Raw genomic sequence first — 22,889 nt, 5'->3', positions numbered from 1 at the left:
ATGAATAAATAAATAAATAAATCTAAAAGGTCTTTTATTGTTTTAAGAATTTGGAGATGTGTTGAGAATATCATATCTGAAAAATGAAATAAATTGCTACAAGGTGAAAAAAGAAGTATATGTTTAATATATATTGAAGAAAAAAAAATATGTGATATACTTTTGATATAAACTAAATAAAGTATATGTTGATTTTTAATTATATTTATTTTTAAATATTAATAGTATAAAATACTAATTCATCTTAATATTAAAATTTAAATGAATGATTTAATTAATATTTACAGTATTTATTAGTACTTTAGAAAGCTAAAAGAATGTGAAATATTTATAAACAAAAAATAGTAACAACAAAAAAGATATACATTTAACCAAGAATGATATACATTAAATATACATTAAATATTTTAATTTTTTTCAAATGAAACATAATGCAAACCTCAAAAAAGGTTGAATAACAAAAAGTATATATTTACCAAAAACTAGTATATTTTAGATATTTAAAATTTTTTAAAATAAAACAAAATTCAACTAAAAAAAATTCAACAGTAAAAGATATATATTTACTAAGATATGATATATGTTAGGTGTCTGTAAAGTATTTGAAAATAATTTTTATTTTGTGCAGAAAATCAATTTTGACCCACATATACAGCTCGCTTTCTCTATCTCCGATTTTATCTCGTCACATTTTCTTTCTTTTCTTTTCTCCTTCCTCCAGCTACCTTAGCCTTCCAAAATCCAGCCATAAGGTCTTTCAAACATCGCCAACTTCCTTTCACCATTTCTTTCGCTGGAAACAGCCTAAATCTGGCAAATTAGCGATGCAAAGATTCAAGATTTATTTCTCTCTTACTTACTATCGTCGTCCATTCAGCCACCAGCCGTCCTTCTTTACGAAACCCGATGTCGAAAATAAAATCTCCACTCTCAAAAATTCTTAGAGAAGTCACAATAGCACTTGACATTATTGTTTGACGGAAACCCAATAAAAAAAATAAAAAACGAATATTTTTAAAATATTAGTGGGTAATTTTGAAAAAAAAAATTAAAAACACAAATACTCTTGTAATTATTTAAAAAAAATAAATAAATGATAAAATTCTCACTTTTTATATTCGCCATAAATTTAAAAATTCACTTATCATGGAGAAATTGATTCATTATTGCTTCAATGTTATCTGATTATTATTCATTATAATTCTTTTACAAATAATTATCACTAATTTTTAGTTTTTAATAATTAGTTTTTAATGATAAAATTCTTTTTTTTTTTTTTTGGTGGAAAGAAAATAACTGGCATTGGAGAAGCCTAATAGCCAAATACAGTACAAGATCTAATACACGCTGTGTCTAATTAACTGGATACAGCCTATACCCCAATTCTCATAAACCACTACTGGGCTTAAAGTAGCTATCGTGCATTTTTTATAAGGCTCAAGGCCTTTACAAACGGGCTTAAACACCACAAAAGTCTCGGCCCAAAGGCCTACAAATATAATTAAATTGTAGAAATGTCTCTTGAGTCATCTTCCTCAACGAAGAGCTTTTCTAATCTAAGGATTATTTTTTAATCTATTGATAGCTTTCTAACTTAAAGATAAATGATAAAAATAAAGTTTACAGAGTTTAGGTTTGTTGATTTGATTGATTGATTGGCTGAGATTTGCCTGCTAGGGGGTCTTTGTCTATCTATATACTTTCATGATTTAAGAGATACTCTACCATATTTTTCATCTTTGGCTTGGTCCTTAATAAACTTCCCACCTTAAGAGCTCGTACTGTTACTCTTCACATTTTACAAATGTTGAAGATGTAACTTCCTTACTCAACTTCCTGGTCTTAATTCTCTTCGCGTCTTCTTTTGTTTAACTTCATTCCTCATACATTACAAATGTACTTTTTTCTTCCATGGATATATCCACTTCCACACCATTCCCTCCTTAATTGACACTTATATTCCTCTTTTTTCATTTTTAAAAAACGTGATTCGCAGATTTTGTAACTACTTTCCACCTTCATGCTTCCTTATTTATCACATGTCAATAATTCTTAAAGATTTTCAAATCAATTCTTGACCAATGAATCGATGATTTACACATTAGTCAGGATTACATATATAGGCCAACAACCATAGGCTTTAGGACTTGGATCAATATCCAATGAGCTTTCTATACGAGCTTACCAAATTTAATGAGCTTGGACTAGTGTTAAATTTGAGTGTAAACAGATATCAGTTTTCTTATATTTTAATAAATGGTTGAAGCAATTCATACTTAGAACTCTTTTAATTCTTTTAAAAAAAAATATCATTCAACCTATTAGATATAACTGTATTATGAATCAAATAATCTATTAAAGAAAAGTTATTTTATCGATTCGAATGATAGATTTATCATTTTCAATATCAGATATCATTCTTTAAACATGTGTAATTTAAGAAGAAATTTAAAGGTGAATCCAACATGCTTAGCAGGATAACAATGAGTTCAAATTGTTGATGTTATGAATTAATTAAGAATATTTCATTTCTAATGACTACATTAACAAAAATAAATCAAAAAAGTTGGAGTTACCTAATTTGAAACATAAATAAAAATATTAACGCCACAAATAAATAGTTAAAATATTAATATCAATTAGATACATGATTTAAAAAGTTTTATATTATCAGAGTAACTTATCCGTTTTTTGTCGAGTATTATTCGCAAGCAAATATTTATAGAATTTTTTTTTCTTTTAGCTTTGAATGAGTTTATCATGTTTATACGATTATTGTCTATGGGTTGAATGATAGTTACCATAATTTTAATATAAATTAAATAAAATGTATGTTTCCATGCAAAAGGAACATTTAAGAGAATAGACAAACAAATTGTTGAAATTGAACCCAGATTCACAAACATGAATGTGGAGGACATTAAATGCAAGTGACATTCAAGTGGGGGAAATGGACAGGAATTCAGAAAATGAAAATGGATGTGGCTGGAAAGAACTCAGATCCCACAAATATCTACTGAGACCAAAAGAAAAAGGAAAATTAATTTTAATAAAAAAATGAAGGGATAATATCAAAATAATAGCTCTTGTCTGTGTACTTTTGTGTCCAAATCTGAATCAACTGAAATGTGGGAAGAGAGGAAGAAAATGTTATAAAATATGGGTGGTGTTGTCAATTGGCTGATGAGATTGAGTAACTTGTGGTGCCTTCTTATATATATGTCTCCTCCCTCTCCGTACATGTCTCCCCAGGCACACATTTATAATATTTTTTATTTATATTGGGTTATTTAAAGCTTTTTTTTCTTTATTTAATATATCTTGTTATTAATAAATACAATAATTAAAAAATAAGATAAATCTTCTCTTAATACCTTTGATCGTATTACTAAAATTTTAAATTATTTTCTCGTGGGATGCATTCCACTAGATGAGTTTTTTTTTTATCTTTATACGAATATGATTGAAAATCTTTGTATGAATATGATTGAAGATGAATTATTGTTGAATTTTCTTTCCAAGTTAAGAAAAAATAAATTTCCGACGAAGAAAAATAAATTTTCATAAAAGAAATTATAAAATTCTCATAAAAAACCGAAACAACAATAAACTCACTTAATAAAAGTAAAATAAATATTATAAAAAATAAAAGTAACGACTGAATCGAATTTGAAAAATTTGAAATTATTGAAATAAAAAATCTAAAAGTATAAATGAAAGAAAGGGACGGATCTCAATCAAATTAAATTTATAGATATAATCTAATAATATTTTTAATATTTAATATTAGTTTATAATATTTTAAAAATAACAACAAACTAATTATTTTTAAGTATTCTTAAATTTTTCAAAATCTTAAAATCTTATTAATATAATAATATAAAATTATTTTAAAAATACTTTTAATTAATTATAATATTATATAAACTAATGCTATAAGTATAATTGATATTACTATTTTATAGACTTATAAATTATTATATAATATAAAATATTAATTTATTAGTGAATAAAATATTTAAAAAATTATTTTTTATATTAGAATCATTATTTAATTAGAAAACTAATTTTGTTATTAATATATTATTTTCTAATTAGACTCACTATTGAATTAGAAATATAACCTATTAATTAATATATTAATTAAGAAATCATAAAAATACACATAAACTTAAATTTTATGTGTCAAAATAAATACACATGTCAAAATAATAAAAAATTTCTCAAGAATTAAGCATACATATAAAAAGAATTTAGATTTCAGAAATATATATCTATATATATATATATATATATAGATGCAATGCAGTCTTTTTATAAAATAAAATATATGTTTTATTTATTCAATAAATTTACAATAAATTTATTCAATATTTACAATATATCTACAATATTTACAAAATAAAATATATTTTTTATTTATAGAGAAAAAATAAAATAATAATAATAATAATAAATGTTTTATCTCTAACTCTAATTAGAGATTGAATTAAAGTTATTCCTCAAAATTTCATAGTCTTAAAAATGACTGTAATACTAAACAAGCTATATCTAACATGTAGAGTTGCTCATGAGGTTGGGCATCCGCCTGGTCCGTCTAAACCGGTCCAGAAATTTTCGAATTTGGACATTTATTTTCTTATTTGGAGTGGCTCAAGTTTATACATGTAAAAGTCTAATTATTTTTCACGGGCTTGAAAATATTATTTTTTTAGATCACCTAATAAGTCTAGTCTAATCTAAATTTTTTCTGAAAATTTTTCTTATGATGAGTCAGATTTGATAAAAATTTAGGTCTGCATAGCCAAGCCGAGCTAGATTCGAACTTATTCAAGTCCGACCAAATTCGATTTGAAATTCTAATAAATCTACTAACAACTATTGAAATTCCCTGTGGTAGATAATTTCTTAAGAATATTTTTTCCTTTTATTTCTTTTACTTTTATGTTATACTTTTAATTTTTTTTTTTCATCTTTTTATATCATTCATATTGTTTGGTCATAATACTTGTAAATCATATAACTTATATTTGTAATAAACTAATAATAATTTATATGAAACTTCCAAAAGTTTGAAAAGAAAAAAAAAAAAGGAAGTGCCCTCAACCTGTAAATCATATAACATTTGTGTTATAATCTAATAATTTATAGGAAACTTCCAAAAGTTTAAAGGGAAAAAAAAAAAAAAAGAGAAGTGCCCTCAACTTGTAAATCATATAACATTTGTGTTATAATCTAATAATTTATAGGAAACTTCCAAAAGTTTAAAGGGAAAAAAAGAAAAAAAAAAAAAAAGAGAAGTGCCCTCAACTTGTAAATCATATACAACTTTTGTTATAAACTAATAATTTATATGAAACTCCCAAGAGTTTTAAAGTGGAAGAAAAAGAGAGAAGTGCCCTCACGCAGGATTGAACTACGGACCTTCAGTTTACAAGACTGACGCTCTACCACTGAGCTATAAGGGCCTCTTGTCATTAATCAATAACATTTCACTATTCTGTAATAATATATTAATATTACACGCAAGAACATAAGTAATAGATATAAAAGAAGCATCTCCAGCCTTAAACTCAGTGGTAGGTGCATAATTCAATTTAAGTAAGATTTTAAATTTGGGTGTTTCTTGTTTCTTTATTTGTATGAGTGGAAATAAATAAACACAAAATTATGCTCTTGAGTCATGTGATAGTTTGGGTCAGAACTAGGATGAGAAAACAATAAGGTTAGGAAGGCAATCAATAACACTTCATCCTCAATCCAAGTATTAGCAAAGCTCTCAAGAGAAACCATGTCTGGCAAGTGTACGAGCCACCATCTTGCAATTATGCTTCACCAACACCTTATGTATAACTCATGCATCACGAACACACGCCAAATGGAGGATGCCTCTCATACCAAAGATTATTAATAATATTGAAAGATTATTGTGCACACTAAATATTACAATTTATCTAAATATATAAATTTATCTATAAGGTTTGAGTTGCTTAGTCTTATTTTTTTTTTTCAAAATCTTGTATATTCCCCAGTTTCGGATTATGGGTCGAGCTCAGTATCACTACTTCTTCTATCCATATTGTATATTGTCATTTTCGTTTCATGTTGGAATAGAAACTTATTAATAGATTAATAGATACGATTTTAAAAATATATATATATATTTGGATGCAATTTTACAAAAAATATTTTATAATTGAATATGTATTAATTATTCAATTTTAAATTATAAAATTCATATAGACAATACCCGTTATTTAATAAAATTAATAGCCATAACTAAAGTCGGATCCAAAAATAATTTGACCGATTTTACATTTTAACTATAAAATTCGAGTATGCTTTATTAGTAAGAATTGATAGTTACATTTTTTTTACTTTATATTTAAAAAATAAAAAATATATTAGAATTTTATTTTATTAAACCATTTTTATAGTAAAAAGTACAATTTAAGGCTTTTCTTAAAATTTCATGAACATTTTTATATTTCAGAAGAAAAATATTTAATAATTATATCAAATTACCAACATGATGCCCATCCCATAAATACCCCCAGACCGTTCCAACTCCATAGCCACTATTTCTCTCTCTCTTCTCTCTCTCTCTCTCTCTCTCCCCAGAAATCAACAAACCGCAAGAACAAAGACCGCAGACATAATGTCTCGCCACAGAAGGCAAGCTTCTCAAGTCCTTCCGCCGGAGATATTCACCGGAAATGAGCCATTAGGTGACATAGGACAGGCAATTGCAGGCCATCATCTTCAGGGTCGCCATGGTTCTAGTGCTGCTATCAGTGAAAGATCCACAAATATTCAGCATCTTCAGTCTCCCACCACCACCGCCACCGCTAGTCCTCCAAGTACAGTTCCTGCCAAGAATCTTCCGCCTGCAAAACCTGCATGAAATTTGTACTACTGCATGTTTCACTCCAAGATAATTGGACTTGCAATAAAATGTCTGCTTCTCTTCTTTCTTTCTTTTTTCTCTTCTTTTTTTGCCTTCTGTTATTTTTGATATCCATCTCTTGTACCCTTTTCATTTCCATGTCAAATTGTTCTCTTTTTTCTTAAAAAAAAGAAGAAGAAGGAAAATAATTAATTTTTCATCATAATTTATTGTTTAAGTCTCTCTTATAAGCATATTTATATACAGAAAAGCAGAGAATACAAAACAGAAATTGAGAGATTTAAAATGGTTGAGAGAGACATAATTAATTTTTGTTAAGATCAATTTTCTTTCGTATAATTAATATTTATTTTAGAATTAATTACAAAAAATTATTTTGTGGTTTCACTCGTTTGTATAGACGGGGCTCTGATTTATTTTGTGACAAATTATTATTCTATAGTTTACTCACTTAATCAATTACTCTAGCGTGATTTTAATATTTTTATAATTTTATACTTTCTATTTTTTCTTTAAAATATTTTTATATTTTTTGTATTATTTTTTAATTAAATTAAATTAAGATAATAAATTATTTTATAAGATATCTCTTATATTAATCGGCTATAATATAATAATTACTTTCAAGTAATTTGAAACTTGAAATAAATAATAACGGAGTATATTTTTATAATTTATAATTAAATTAAATATATAATTTTTGAATAAATTTCAAATAATATATATGAAATTTTGAAATATATAATTATATAATTTTATTATAAAAATATTTATTATTAATGATTTATATAGTATTAAATTATAAATATTAATTTTATAGATTGATTAAAATATATAAGAGGTAAATGAAATAAAAATAAAAAATAAAATATTATAAATAATTTACTAAGATATGAAATTGTAAAAGCATGAAACTATATTCCAAATAATAAATGGCATAATTTATTGACGAAGTAAACTATGTAATAATATTTCATAATAAAATAAATTACAGATCCCATTTTGCAAATGAATGAACCACGGGATAATTTTTATATTTTTTTTAATATTTAAGTGATTTTAATTTTTCTTAAGTTTATTAACAAAAAGAAATATGATTATACAAAGACTAATGGAGGTCAACTCTAGTGAGAGGTGATGGAGTCACGTGACTGAAATTGTTTTTATATTAAAAATTGTAAAATTAGGGACAGGAAAAATAAACTACAGCAGGCTGCGCTGGAGTTCAGTGCACCACTCATTTTCTGAAAATGAAATTATCACTGCTCCCTTCATTTCTGTTTTCTTTTTTTATATTCTGTGAAAGAATCCAATAAAGAAAATTCAAAAAAATTCACCCAAATGCAGAAATTCTTAGTCAACCATCTTGGTCGTAGGATAACAAAATATTATAAAATATATCAAATGTCATAATTATATAATAAACTTATAATTTTATAACGCGAAAATAAAATTTATTTAAAAATTTAACATAATTCGGCATTTGATGGAGAAATGCAGTTGAATTCAAAGAGAATTGAACCACTTAATTTTACATAAAAATTTAATTTAGCTCTTTAATTATGGAGGTGGCAATGAAAGATAGAAGAAACCTCTTGCTGGGATTTTGTGCTTTAATATTGATGCACCTTCCTCTAACAGAGAAGGCCGTGTAGGATTAGCTATGAGGGTGCGTGATCATCATGTTGATTTGATCAATGGAGTTGCCCGAAGGATGATGGCTAATTCTGCTCTTGTTGGTGAAGCTTTAGCTCTTATTGGTTGTGAATCTGGCCAAAGACATAGGCGTTACTTAAGTTATTCTTGTTTATGATGTGTTTGAGGTAGTCCAAGCTGTCAATAATGTAGGCGAAGGGATGCCTTGGGAGATAGAGGCTGTCATATTAGACATAGCATTCAAGTGTAAGGATTACCTGTCCTTTTCTTTTAGTCATAGCACGGCAACAGCAAACTTTGTTGCTGATTATATTGCTAAAGCTGTTCTAACGTAATCCCCTCGACATATGATGTTATTTACTGCTCAGGAATGGCATCACTTCTCTTCAATGAGAACGGATATTTCAGATAGAAAGATGAACAGGGGAGCAAGACATGGTGGTTGTTATTTTATTACTTTTATATATAATTATACATGTTTTAGTAGTCAGAAGCAATAGGGTACTTTATATGATATATTCTAAGGGTTGATCGATGATACAAGTATTTATTGGATTAATTCAAAGGATTGTGTGAAGAGAAAAATAAATTATTAACAAGTTAATAATTTCTAGTACTCTATATAAAAAAAAAAAAGTGGTGTAGCATAATCTAAGATAGAGCTTTGCTGACATGGTTAGATCTATGATGGCACAAGTTAATTTGCTTATCTTTTATTCGATAGATACGTTATTAACTATATTTGAAATGAGAAATACTTACATTATTAACTGTATTTGAAAGAAGAAATTCTTAAATAGATTGTTTATTATTTGTAGATAAAATAAATTGTATATTGGCATGTGGCTTGTTTATTAGTTGTTGTATTTGTATTGGTTAGTTTTTAATCATGAGTAGTTAGTGGTAATAAATAAACTAATCAGTATAAATGCAATGGTTAATAAATAATGTTACTCGTCAATATTTAATTTAATTTATTTACGAATAATGTAGTAGACCAAATCTATTTAAAAAATTTTCATTAGCAAGAGTGTAATATAAAAATATGAGCCATTTTATTTTTATCTACTAACAAAAGAAAAAAAAATGCCTATGCATGAAAATGCATCATAATAACTAACTAAAATATAAGCCGACCAGGCAAGAGTAGGTCGAGCGTGAAACAGTAGGCTGACCATAAAGAATAGGCCAAACATGAGAAAATAGACCAACTATGAAGGAATAGGCCGACCAGACAAGAGTAGGTTGAGCATAAAATAGTAGGCCGACTATGAAGAATAAACCGATAAGACAAGAGTAGGCCGAACATTATAAAGTAGGTCGACTATGAAAGAATAAGCCGAGCATGAAAGAACAGATCGAGCATATAAGAGTAGGCCGAGCATTGCATGTCGAGTTATCATAACTAAAAAACACAAGATTGACTAAGTCCAAATTCAACTACAACAAAAAGTCTTGAAGATCAAGTCTTAGTCGAATTCTAATTAAGAATCAAATCCTATCTAAAATTATGTTATATGACCAAGAAGACTAATCCTAATAGGATTTTGGAAGACTTTACATTCATAAAGTCCTATTCCTTGTAGGACTAGGAGATCTTCAGTTTCTATATAAAGGACTATAACACAACATGTCAGATACATTTAGTATTCTACAATTATAATATATTTTGCAACTTTTTCTATTACTGACTTAACTATCAAAGTGAATAGCTGGGCAATTCTGCCTGACACTTTCTAATCATTATTTCAGATACACTTGAGCTCGAATTAAACTTAAAAACCTTGTTGATACTTTCAGAGTTCGGATCAAACTTGAAAGCTTTGTTGATAGCTTATTTTTGTTGAGCAAATTATCATATCAAATCATGAGATAAGTATTTATATTTTCCATTTTTAATTAATACCAATGTATCAAATGATATGATGAAGTTGATGTTACCTACTAGATAGGTGAATAGGATTTAGCAAATGGAATACTTTCATTGTTAAATTGCAAATTTAGGAACACAAATTTTTATCATAAAATTGATTTTATAGTTTTAGAAAATGAAACATATTTGTTGCTACTCTGTCATCAATATTTTTATAAGAAAAATATTTATTCCGTTAGTGGATTTGTTTTCTTAATTTAAGAAAATATAAAATCTTAATGTTCCATTGCTAAATGGCTAATTCTTTATACAGATACTTATTACATATTAAACTTCTAAATTTTTTAAAATAAACTTACAACAAAAAATATCTTTACCGATTTTTTATTTCCATTGCTAAATTAGTGTCAAAGTTCTCTTCTATTGGTCAGTTTTTAGCGACAAGCATTTTAAAGGATTGGATTTTTATAATTCTATTCCGTTGCAAAGCATTGACAAATTTTAATGCTTTAGCAATCAAACTTTTCGTTTCTAATTCTATATTTTATTAAAATCTATAAAATATATTTATAAATCTAAATTTTATGTGTTTCAAATAAAGTGAAAATTTAAAATTTTACATATTCAAATTTGTATAAAAATAGTTATAGTTAAACTAAATTTAACAAAATAGATAGAATTTCTAAATGAATTCTAAATTAGTTTATTAATATATTCCATATACTAAAATATTTTACTCAACTCTATCAATTCTATTTTACTTTTTCTTTTATGTGTTTTTCTCAAATAAAATGAATTTTTTAATGCGATGTTTGGTTGAAATTCATTAAAAAATTTATTTAATTTGAAAAAATACATGAGAAAAAAAGTAAAATAGAAATAATAAAGTTAAAAAGAAATATTTTAGTGCTATAAAATATATTAACAAACTAATACGAAATTCTTTTAAGAATTCTACATATATCATTAGAATTTAATTTAGCTATAAATAATTTTACATAAATTGAATATATAAAATTATAAATTAACTTTCACCCCATTCAAAGTATATAAATTTTAAATTTATAAATGAAATTATAGATCTCAATCAAACACAGTACAAACGATTTTAATCAAATATAATATAAAATTCTTATTTTATTGGCTATGGACATCGACCTCAACATGATCGTTACCAATTAAAAAGTTTATGTATGGATACATGAAACTTGAAAGTTGATTATAAAATAAAAAAATATAAAAAATTAATTATTTATTTTATAATGAACCCTACATTTAAAACTATATAGACATATTAAATATATGTAATCATCACAATATTTGTGATGTGATAGTTGTGATTAGGTCTATGTGTAAGCAATTAACTAGACATACATGCATTTGATATGAATATTATTGATATATTAAAAAACAATTTCGGAAGTTTTATGTTAAGGTAAGGTATTGGAGGAAACCAACAATAATATATCAGAACTATAGAGAGTCAATTCAATAGATTTGAAAGTAATTATTCAATCAGTCGGTATGTAAAGTTGAGGTTTTTTCAATTTAACTCTTTTATAGAATAACTATATCAAAGAGTTTGAAATAGAGAGTGATGCCTTATTGGTGGTTAACGCGATAAATGTATCAAAAAATTTCTATTAATGAAAAATGTAAATCTCCACATGTTCAATTGGCTAAATGGCATCAAGCAAAACATTTTTATTCTTCATCAGCTCAACTTTCATTTTATTTTCAACAATAATATTTTCATCTTGTTCAAAAGTTGGAAATCATTGTCCTTTTCACCATCTTCATTAATCATATTTTCAGAATCGATCGTGGAGATATACTCCTACCCACTTCATTTTTTCAATGAAAGGTTTATGTCTTTGCTTTCTTTGTAAAAGTTGGGTGGAGAATGAAATTTGATAATGATATGAATTTATGGTTATTGGGGTTATTTATTGAGTTGCCGTCCCTCTTTATTTCCTTTTATAACTACATTGTAATGCGGCTTAAAGTTAATAATGGAAAAAAAATCCACTAACCAATATATCACCTAATTGAGGAAAGAATATCAAGATATTGTTAGACTAATTTAATACTTTTAAGTTTTAAAAAAATAAAATTTAATTTTCAAAGTGAATTACAACGATGTGGAAATATTATGATAATAAGAAAATGCATAATTAATTGGATATATGTTGAAATGATAAAAGAAAGAAAAAGTAATGTTATACAGTCCATTTTAATTATCTTTATCTTTTGTTGTTCACCTTATATGCTATATAATACTCTTAAAAATAATTTTTAATGTTTTAGAGGTTATTTTTTTTATTAATAAAGTAATTTTATAAAAATATTATCATATTATATGAGTAAAAATTAGAAAAAATAAAAGTGGAATTTTTAGAAATTTGCTAAGATAAAAAGCATATTGTTGGTATTATAAATAATAAGAATAGGAAAAAGAAGAAATATGAATGTAATGAAATAATTTCAGTTTGATTAATCAAATTATATTTATATTTAAGAAAAAACTAGTAGACACGTGTGTGTTTGTGTTGGACCAATAGTTGTATTTTAGAAATTCTTAAAATAGGAAGAATTTTTACTTGACATATGTACTATTTTTAATATATATAGTTTAAATTTATATATAATTTTATAAATTTTTAATCAATTTATTGATTAATAATTTATATTTTTAATTAAACAGGTATTCTAATTTAAAAATATATATATATTACTAATAAATTAGAGGTAGAAGAAAACAATCTCAAATTGAGGATGGGCCATGCAGATCATTGAGCCCATAGACTATCGACTGTGACTCAGAATTAGACCAGAGATTCTTTGTATTTCATTAATACCGGTAAAAATCCCTTAAATGCCAATTTTATCCCCGCAACGTTTATCGGAAATAAGTTGAATTTCTAAGAAAGTTAATGTCAAAGTATTTAGTATATAATTTAACTTTTCAGAAAATAAAAATTTTATTACTTTGTCATATATTTTAAAAGACAGTAATTGCCAACACCTATTTTTCAAATTTAGATATTGACAGAATTATGAAAAATCCAATTATGCAAGGTACTGTCCTTCTCGAGTCTCAAGAAGCTAGGATTGAGAATAATTGAACCAAAATTACATTTCTAAAATTAATTTGGACCCAATTGGTAAGAATAATCCAAGCTATTTTTTGAAATTTAACACCGTTTTACGTGTACTTTTAATCTAAAATATCAAAATTGATAAAAATATAAATTTTTAAAAGATATTAGAGATAATTATTATAATTTTAAAATATACTTAGTAATAATTATTTAAATTTTGAAGATTTTTATTTATTTTATTAGATATTAATCTTAAATGATTTAATTATCTAATAACATGAGAAGATAATTGTTTCTTTTTAATTTAAATAATTAAATAGTTATTTGTTCCTGAAACATTACTGCTATAAATAAAATGATACAGCTTAGGTCTAGGATTAACTACAGATATTAAGCTACACTCACTTAGTAACTAGCAAGTAAAGTCTATGTTCATTAAAAGTAAAAAGCTTTAAGAAAGAGAGAGAGAGAGATGTCACTAAGAAAGCACTTCAGATTTGGAAACCTTTTTTTGGAATGATGATTTTCCAAACCCAAGCAGCACTGAAATCTCAATAAATTTTTGATTCCATCATCTCATCATCTTCAGAGACTCGAAGATCAGCATTCTACGGTGACAACTTGAGGATTCCCTAAATCCAGCATCATCATCATCTCTATCTCCTTAAACTGGTTCTTTTATTTTATGCTTTAGAAACATGATTAGGATTATTTCATTTAATTACTTTATATGATCTACATAATTAGATTTAGGTTTTTATGAATCAACATATTTTCATTATGCTGGATATTGAATCTTGTAATGTGCTGGATATTGAATCTGATAACATGCAATGTCCTAGGTATGGAATCTGATAACATGCTATGTGCTAGTTATTGAATATGATAACATGATATTATGATGGATTTTGAATATGATAACTTGGATGATTAGAATAACATGCTAGATTCATGTTGTTATTTGATTATATCTATTTCTGGGGATTGTATGCTCAAATCTAGAATATCCCATGTAAAGCTTTTTCTATCTTTTGTTAGTTCATTCTTTTGTATGTTTGCACCATTTTAAAGTATTTTGGTCTAATTTTACTTATTTTTATGTCCTTGGCCTTATTTTTTTTTTTAGTTCTAATAGTTACTTTTTCACTTGTGCATGTTAAATTGGCTTCTTAACAAGGGAGGATTAAGAAAATTGCAAAACCGACCATGATCAAGCTCCAAAGCCGATAAGCTCTGTGACACTAACAATCGGCTATCAATAGAGCCAAATCGGCTTTGTGATGTCATCAATTGGTTGTTCATTGCAAATTGTCATAATTTGCAGATTTTCAACCCCTTTTACTGATTTGTACCAATTTCGACTTAGTTTAATCGTTTTTCTTAAGTATATTAGTTGTAGGAATGATTGTAAGAGTTAGGTATATTTGCTTTCTTTATTTTACTTTATTTTTTCTTTATTTTAGATGTATGTCAAATATATGCTATAGAATTGTCTAATTAAAACTAAACATATAGATATTAAGCTTTAAAATTAGATGTGGCTTGAAAATTATAGTCTATTAGATTAAAGGATGGTAAATTGGGCCTAAACTAAAATCCATATAGACTTAATGGACTTTTTTATATTTTTAATTAACTAATAGATTACATTAGATTAAAAACCACCAAACCAGGCCTTAGTATAAAAGGTAGTCCATCTAGGCTTAAAGACTAGAATTAAATGTATATTTTCTAATTGGGCTAGACTAAGTAAGCCTTATACATAATTAAATAGTTAAGTAGGCTAACAAATCAAACATGGGTTGGACTTAATAAAATAGGCTAGATCTAGGAGGACCTCACATGCTGTAATAGATGCTTGTAAGAAATACAACTATCGGATTTATAGGGAATAACCCGTTAAAAAATAAAATTAAAGATAAAAATACACAAATAAGAAAGTTAGTTTCCGGATTCGTCTCTATATATAGCGAAACTTCCTTATAGAATCGAGAAACACTAGTTAATTAGAAAAGTTTTTCTAGAGAATTACCCTCGTGGCGACTTCCATCTCCGTGCTAATCTCTCTAATTAGTTAGCGTGTTCCTATTTGGTTGAAAAGTCTTGTAGTACCGTAGCCGCTAAAGATACTTGGTGCATACCCGAAACCGCCACCCATAGAGGCAACTCCACTAGGGATACAAGAAGCTAATTCCAATATATTTTTGTCTTTAATTTTATTATTTTACGAGTGATTCTTGCATCACTGCACCATTATCATACATTGTGTGCTTCGGTCCCTATAGCCCCGATGGCATTGGTTAGTAGTTCTCTAGTTCCATTCGAACCTCAAAATGACAACACTAGCTAATCATCACTCACAAGTAATAAGTAAGCTTCCTTCATCGCATTGACCTTAAGTGGGGAGACGACTAAAGGAAGAGTATTCTTTACTTGTGGGAGCCTTTTACCCTTATCCAAGACTCAACTCATGGTAATAATAGTAACAATCTCCTTTAGAAATTCTATTACTTGCTATTTGGGATATTTTTTCGTATAAGTACTTAAGCCCTATTGGAAAGCCTCAACTCAAAAACGAATCATGCCTTAGGTCTGAAATATGCAGGCTTTATACTTATACTGAAAAATTTCGCATTGTTTGCTTTAATATGTTTTGAGAGCTTATAGCATGCATATCAGGCTTACTATCCTTTATTGATAATAAGCCCATACCAAAATTCTAGAAAAGAGAGACTTACCTTGTACTGTGTGCTGGAGTAATAAGATTAGAAGGATAAATGTATAATACTTTTGTCACGACTCGATTTTTGGGCCAGTGGTCGGCGTTAGGGAATAGAAAGGCTTAAGGCTACTGAAACCCGTAACAACCTTAACTATTCAATAACTCATACAATACACACACACACAGACATTTATATATATATATATATATATATATATATATATACTACTTAAATATACCAACAATTCATTCACATGATTACCATAAAACTGAATAAATCCATCAGCGTGATCATTTAATAATTTTTCATAGTTTTAACAAACCAAAAAGAAATATTAAAGTTCCAGAACTACTACTGCCGACAGTCTAGATCTTTTTAATAGTTTGAAATGTAAAAGAAAGAAAATTAATTACAAAAAGCCCGAAGAAGAAGGAAGTTGGGATGTTCGTAAGAAGACGGCGAAGAACCCAGCTGTTACCTGAAAAATTAAAATTGAGACTATCAATCTAAGGAGTGAGTTAAAATCATATATCTGAAATTAAGTAGCCATAAATATATACACAATGGTTATTTAAATAATATAAAACATCACAAAATAATAAGCACGTGGCATATCATAATTTAAAAATATGTCATTTTTAATACATACGGGATGAGTACTTCAGTAGAACCTTAATCCCAATCTAGCAACCTTTCAGCTCTCTTATTCCAATAGGAATAGCACCTAGAGAGCGAAGCTTAACCAAAGTCCTTAAATCCAGCCTAGACACTTAATTTTCAATATAGCCGGCGTCTAAAGAGTAACACTCGATCAGGGATCTTTCCTCTAGCAACTAAATTTCTACAGCTGAGAGAGTTATACTCAACCAGGGCACATTCCAAAAATATTCTCTTACTACCTGTTTCTGATTCATACAGGAGCGCACGCGGTCTTGATGCAACTCATCAAGTGGCATGTTCTACTATCTTCTCATCCTGAGTCATAATACAATCATAATATTGATAATATGAAAATGACATAAATCGCAAACAATCCTGCTATTGTTCAATAACGTATTAAATAAGATTGAACAGAACATGTATCGCATGCATAAACTTGGTTAATTAAATAATAATAAATAAATAATTTAAAATTCATAAATCAATTAAATATATAATAATAATAATTAATAAAAAAATTTCAAGCAATATCCATAATAACGAAAATAGATTATTATGATAATAATATTAATAATATTCGTAATAATTATTAATCAGGATGTTACATAAAAATTGGTATGGCACGTATGCAGAGGATATATGACTTCAACTCACATTAAAAATTGGGATGGGGTTGTACTATGTAGATGATATTGCTACAAGTCATGTTCACCAAATTTAGAGTCACAGTGAAAATAACTTGAAAAATATATGGTTATAACATCACCATTTAGGTCATGCCTCTTTTGGTTATATAAAAAAAATTGTCTCCACCTTGGCTAAGAACCACCTTTCATATCCTTTATGTCTTAATAGAAGTACAATCCCTTTTGAGTTGATTCACTCTGATATATGGGGATCAGCCTCGGTTACTACTCAATTTGGAATTCAATGGTTTGTTACCTTTGTTAATGATTACATTTGAATGTACTATGCAACATAAGAGTGATATTTGTACTGTATTCCCGATTTTCTATCACATGGTTCGCACCTAGTTCTCTTTCCCTATTAAAGTTGTTCGCTCTGACAATGGTGGAGAGTATCTTAGTTCTGAACTCTCAAAATTCTTTCAAGATAATGGTGTTCTCAATGAAACTACTTGTCCTCGCACTCCACAACAAAATGATGTTGCCAAGTGAAAGAATAAACATATTCTTCATACCACTAGATCTCTTTTTATTAGTGCTAATGTTCCTCAAAGTTATTGGGCTGATGCAGTTACATATGCAATTTATCTCATTAACAGATGTCGTCATAAGCTATCACTTTTCGTACTCCCCTAGAGGTCTTGGCCAACCATGTTACAATCCTATCCACATTGAACTTAAACCCATGAGTTTTTAGGTGTGTACCATATGTTCATTTGCAAAAATACCAGCGTACTAAACTCGATCCCTATGCAATACGATGTGTGTTTCTTAGGTTTCATCCACACTAAAAAGGTTATAAGTGTTACCATCCATTTACTGGCCGCATGTATGTTACCATGGATGTTACTCTATAAAAAATATTATCTTTTTATGAATCAATCCATCTCTAGCACTAAAGGGGAGATACAATGTGACACATACAACTAGATTGATCTCTCACAATCAAATGGTTCTACTAAATCAATTATACCTAGCTATGATGAGAATTCTATAGAATCAAATGATACAAATGTGGAAGAGGGAGAACTTAATGGTATAGATGTGCAAGATAGAGAACCTGTACGTGAGCATAATGAAGCCAACCCTTCCTCTCCTTTAGTACATGTCCTAGATCCGCCGAATATTCTTGAGGTAAGTACTACTCCTAAAAACACCATTTCTCTTCATTTATTTTCTGCTCCATCTTACTCATTGCCTCCTAGACAAAATCATGGCAAACCACCTGATAGGGATTGTCTCGATTGAAAAATAAGATATGCAATTACTCATAAAAAATAGATACCATCAACATAAATAATGAGTAGTGTGACTTTACCATGATTGTAATTGGAGATAACAAAGATGAGATGAAGAGGCTACAAGAGTACTTGTCTTCTGAATTTGAAATAAAAAATTTAGGAGGATTGAAATATTTCTTGCAAATTGAAGTTGTAAGGTCCAAATATGGTATTTTCTTATCACAAAGGAAATATATTTTAGATCTTTTATCTGAAACTGGTATGCTTGAATGTAAACTAATAGATTCCTATTATTCAAAATCATCACCTAACTATTTATTTTGATTATATTTCGACAAACAAAAAAGGATACCAACGGCTGGTGGGGAGGCTCGTTTGTTTATCTTATACTCGTCTAGATATTGCCTATGCAGTTGGAGTGGTAAGTCAATTTATACATGCTCCAAGTGAAGACCACATGGCTGATGTGATAAGAATCTTGAGTTATTTAAAAGGTGCTTCAAGACGAGGATTAAGCTTCAACAAGTATGAGCATATGGCAGTACAAGGACATACTGATGCTGATTGAGCAGGAAATATAACTGATGAACGGTCTACCTCTGGTATTTTACTTTTGTTGCTAGGAATCTTATTACATAGCGAAGCAAGAAATGAAGTATAGTAGCAAGGTCTTTATCAGAGGCAGAATATAGGGGCACAATTCATAGGATATGTGAACTCTTATGGCTCAAGATATTGGTTACTAAATAGGTTTCACGCCTAACAAGCCTATGTTGTTGTATTGTGATAATCAAGCAATTCAAGAAATAGCTAATATTATGGTGCAACATAATATAACTAAATACGTTGAAGTGGTTCAACACTTTATTAAGGAAAAGTTGAATCTAAATTTGATAGATCTTCTGTTTGTAAGATCAAGTGAGCAACTAACGGATGTTTTTACGTATGCAGTTTTAATTTATGTATTTTGAAAATCACTAAGCAAGTTGAGCTTGAAAGACATCTTTACACCAATTTGAAGGAAAGTATTAGAATGATGATACAAATTTGTTATAATTAGAAAGATTTAAGGAGATATGCATAGAAATAAAAAAAAATAGCTGATAGTATTAATCTTTTCCTTTTATGTAAATAATTCTGTATAAAGACTTTCTCTTTGAGACAAGAATAGAATACTCACTAACTATTCAAATTTTATATTGGTAGAGAGTGACTTACTCCTCAAGAACTTTCACTCATTAAGTTTTTAAAAACTTTTGTTGAAAATAAATTTAAAAATATGTTAGCTGGGTTCGGCTGTAAATAACTCCAAGTTGAAGGCACATAACAAGAATTGAAAAGTTAGTCAAATGAAGTTGGAGAAAAACTTAAGAGAGGGGAGCAAAGAAACCTTCGGACAAGTGTGGACATGAAAGAAACCAATGGACAACTAACTGTTCTTGTCTCCTATAAAAGGCACAATACCGTATCTAAGTACTGGCTTAAGTCCATCCCTATCCTTTATCTTTTCTTTTTTATTTGTTTTCTGCATTGGAATTGGAATGTGTTACCATACAAAACATCTTAGCCTCTCTTCTAAACAATTTACACTCTAGATTTTAATTAAAAAATTTATAACGAATGATGATTTTTTATATTTAATATCTAAAAAGATTTTAATTTATTTAGAGCAGATCAAATAAAATATTTATAAATAAAATACTATTTCAAAATTTTTAATATAATTATATTTTAAAAATTTCAACTTGAAACTAGAAATATTTTTTCATCTATATATATATATATATATATATATATATATATATATATATATAATTAAATTAAAAATATATTGAATAGATTTAATAAAAAATAGCTAAATTAATTTAAATATTATATTGGATATATATATAAAAATAATAAATAGTTAGATTTTTTTTTATAAAAAAGAGAGTTAATATACAATAAAATATAATAATTTTGTTAATTATGTGTCTTGCAGTGAAAATGAAAAAAATTAAATCCCCGACCGACTCAAGTCCCAAAACCTCATGCATCCACCATTCCAGAGTGCATTGTTAGAGAAGATTTACAATTCCCAACGAGAGAGAGAGAGAGAGAGAGAGAGAGAGCGAATATATGAAGAAAAGGCTTTCACAGTTTTGTCATCTTATGCATTTTCACATTCCATGACAGAAGAACATCAAACTTGCTAACCCTTGTTTTGATTGGTAATTTCAGGCCTAAGTATAGCAACTTCTTTAAAACGTTTGACCAAAACTGAAACAGTAATTGAGGGTTATAGAGAAAAGAAGAAGAGATGTGAAGCCCCAGCAGCAGCAGCAGCTCAAGCACACTACTATAGCAGCAGCAGCTGCTAGCAGGGCATGCAGCTGCAGCTTTTCTTTCTTACCTGATGTGTATACATAGCTCGTGATTATTGCATGGCCCATGATGTTCTGACACGTAGATAATCAAATCCTTGCTCAATGTATTTCTCTGACCTCGCGTGCACCCACTTGCCACAAGGCCTCACTCATGCTCATGCATGATCCCCTTATTATGTTATGCTCATGCCATGATCAAGTGTGTTTTTTTGTTTTAACGCAGTAAAAGTTTCCAAGTTTTACTCTAGTGTGTAGGAGTGAGGATGAAAATGGTTTATAGATAAGAGAGAGCAGAGTTGGGGTCTTGGGACTGCCCTTATTGACATCTGAAAGAAAGTATGTTTCTGAGCATTTTGACTAGATTTTGGACTCGTTTCACTAGTTTGGCATGCTGTCTTCTTCGTACCCTATTACTCTATTAACGCAAAAATCAGGCTTAAAAAGATGTTTACATTCACCGATTTAATACGATGATTTTAAATACATCATAATTTAAATAAATTCTTAAGTTCGAATCACTCCTTATGATTTATAATTAAAAGATATTCAAACTTATACTAACTACTAGTAAAAGTTTAAATTCATATTACACTCATAGATTTAATCTTACAATATATACTCAAGCAAAATTTTAAATTTGACCCTTTAATAATAAAAAAAATCTAAACTATAGTAACTACTAATATAGTTATTTTCTTTATTAGGAATTACAAATTAGCTTGTGAATTTTGTCTTGCACTCAATTGGTTACTAAAATGGCTGTTCTTTATTTGGTGATACAACTTAGCTTCTGCATATTGGGTTAATCTTCTTTGGAAATAAGAGCAAGTTAATATACTACCCACAGGCCACATCCACTTGCCAATTGAAGTTCAGAGAATTATTACAAATAGGACCCTTACATGCGTTGGCATCCACAATATAAGCCTCATATAAAAATGTCAGATGGTAAGCGCATGTGCCTATATTCAAGTTTAATCCTCCTTTCTTTAATTGATTTCTTCAACTATAGTTATTTTAGCCCACATAAAATTAATTTAATTAATCTCAAAAAGTAACGCTACCAGATTAAAGCATGTGAAGCAAATCAGTTCGTAAAGTCCCATCTCAAGGATTTGAAGACCGCAAATGAAGATGATGGAATTAGTGAAGAATTTGTTTGAGTAGGGCAAGCAAATTAAGAGGATATGTAGAATAACATGATAAAATAGATGAATGGAATAGAATAGAGGGTAGCTAGTCTGGCATAATTGCTGAAACTTGAAAAATCTTTGGATAGATTTTGTTTCTTTCAAATTTCAGGATGCTTGGAGCTAAGCTATATATATAGGTTTGCTTTGGAGAAGGTGAAGGTATAGTCACTTCCCGAGGGAGTTACATGCACCTGCCTGCCATTGACATCAGGTTTTGGAAACAGCAAGCCATTGACATCAGGTTTTGGCCGCAGAAAATAAAAGGAACACAGTACAGGAAAAAAGATTCACTACGATATTCCTTGCGCCATGCAACTTTTCTTTTTCTATCTTTTCTTTTTCTTAATAAAAAGAAACAAATATCCCTTGATTCCTTTCGCTGAATTATGAAGATCGAACTGGGAAAATTCTAACATGCAACAGTAAAGCCAAACCCTAATTATCAAATAAAATCAATGAGAAAAAAACAAAGAGGCTCCGAAG

At 28.1% G+C, this 22,889-nt stretch overlaps 1 protein-coding gene and 1 non-coding gene across 2 annotated transcripts; one reads left to right on the top strand and one right to left on the bottom strand.

Moving 5' to 3' along the window:
* Positions 1–5,396: 5,396 nt before the first annotated feature.
* Positions 5,397–5,468, bottom strand: TRNAT-UGU. The gene has a single exon. It is a non-coding gene; the product is annotated as a tRNA-Thr (tRNA).
* A 1,088-nt stretch (positions 5,469–6,556) lies between these two features.
* On the top strand, positions 6,557–6,978 carry LOC8268530. The gene has a single exon (XM_002530858.4). The coding sequence runs from the start codon at positions 6,659–6,661 to the stop codon at positions 6,902–6,904; it is 246 nt and encodes an 81-aa protein (XP_002530904.2). The 5' UTR covers positions 6,557–6,658; the 3' UTR covers positions 6,905–6,978.
* The last annotated feature ends 15,911 nt before the right edge of the window (positions 6,979–22,889 follow it).

Source organism: Ricinus communis, chromosome 1 (genome assembly GCF_019578655.1).
Source record: "Ricinus communis isolate WT05 ecotype wild-type chromosome 1, ASM1957865v1, whole genome shotgun sequence".
NCBI classification, from domain to species: domain Eukaryota; kingdom Viridiplantae; phylum Streptophyta; class Magnoliopsida; order Malpighiales; family Euphorbiaceae; genus Ricinus; species Ricinus communis.
Note: the sequence above shows the minus strand (reverse complement) of the source record. Positions and strands in the feature narration are given on the sequence as shown.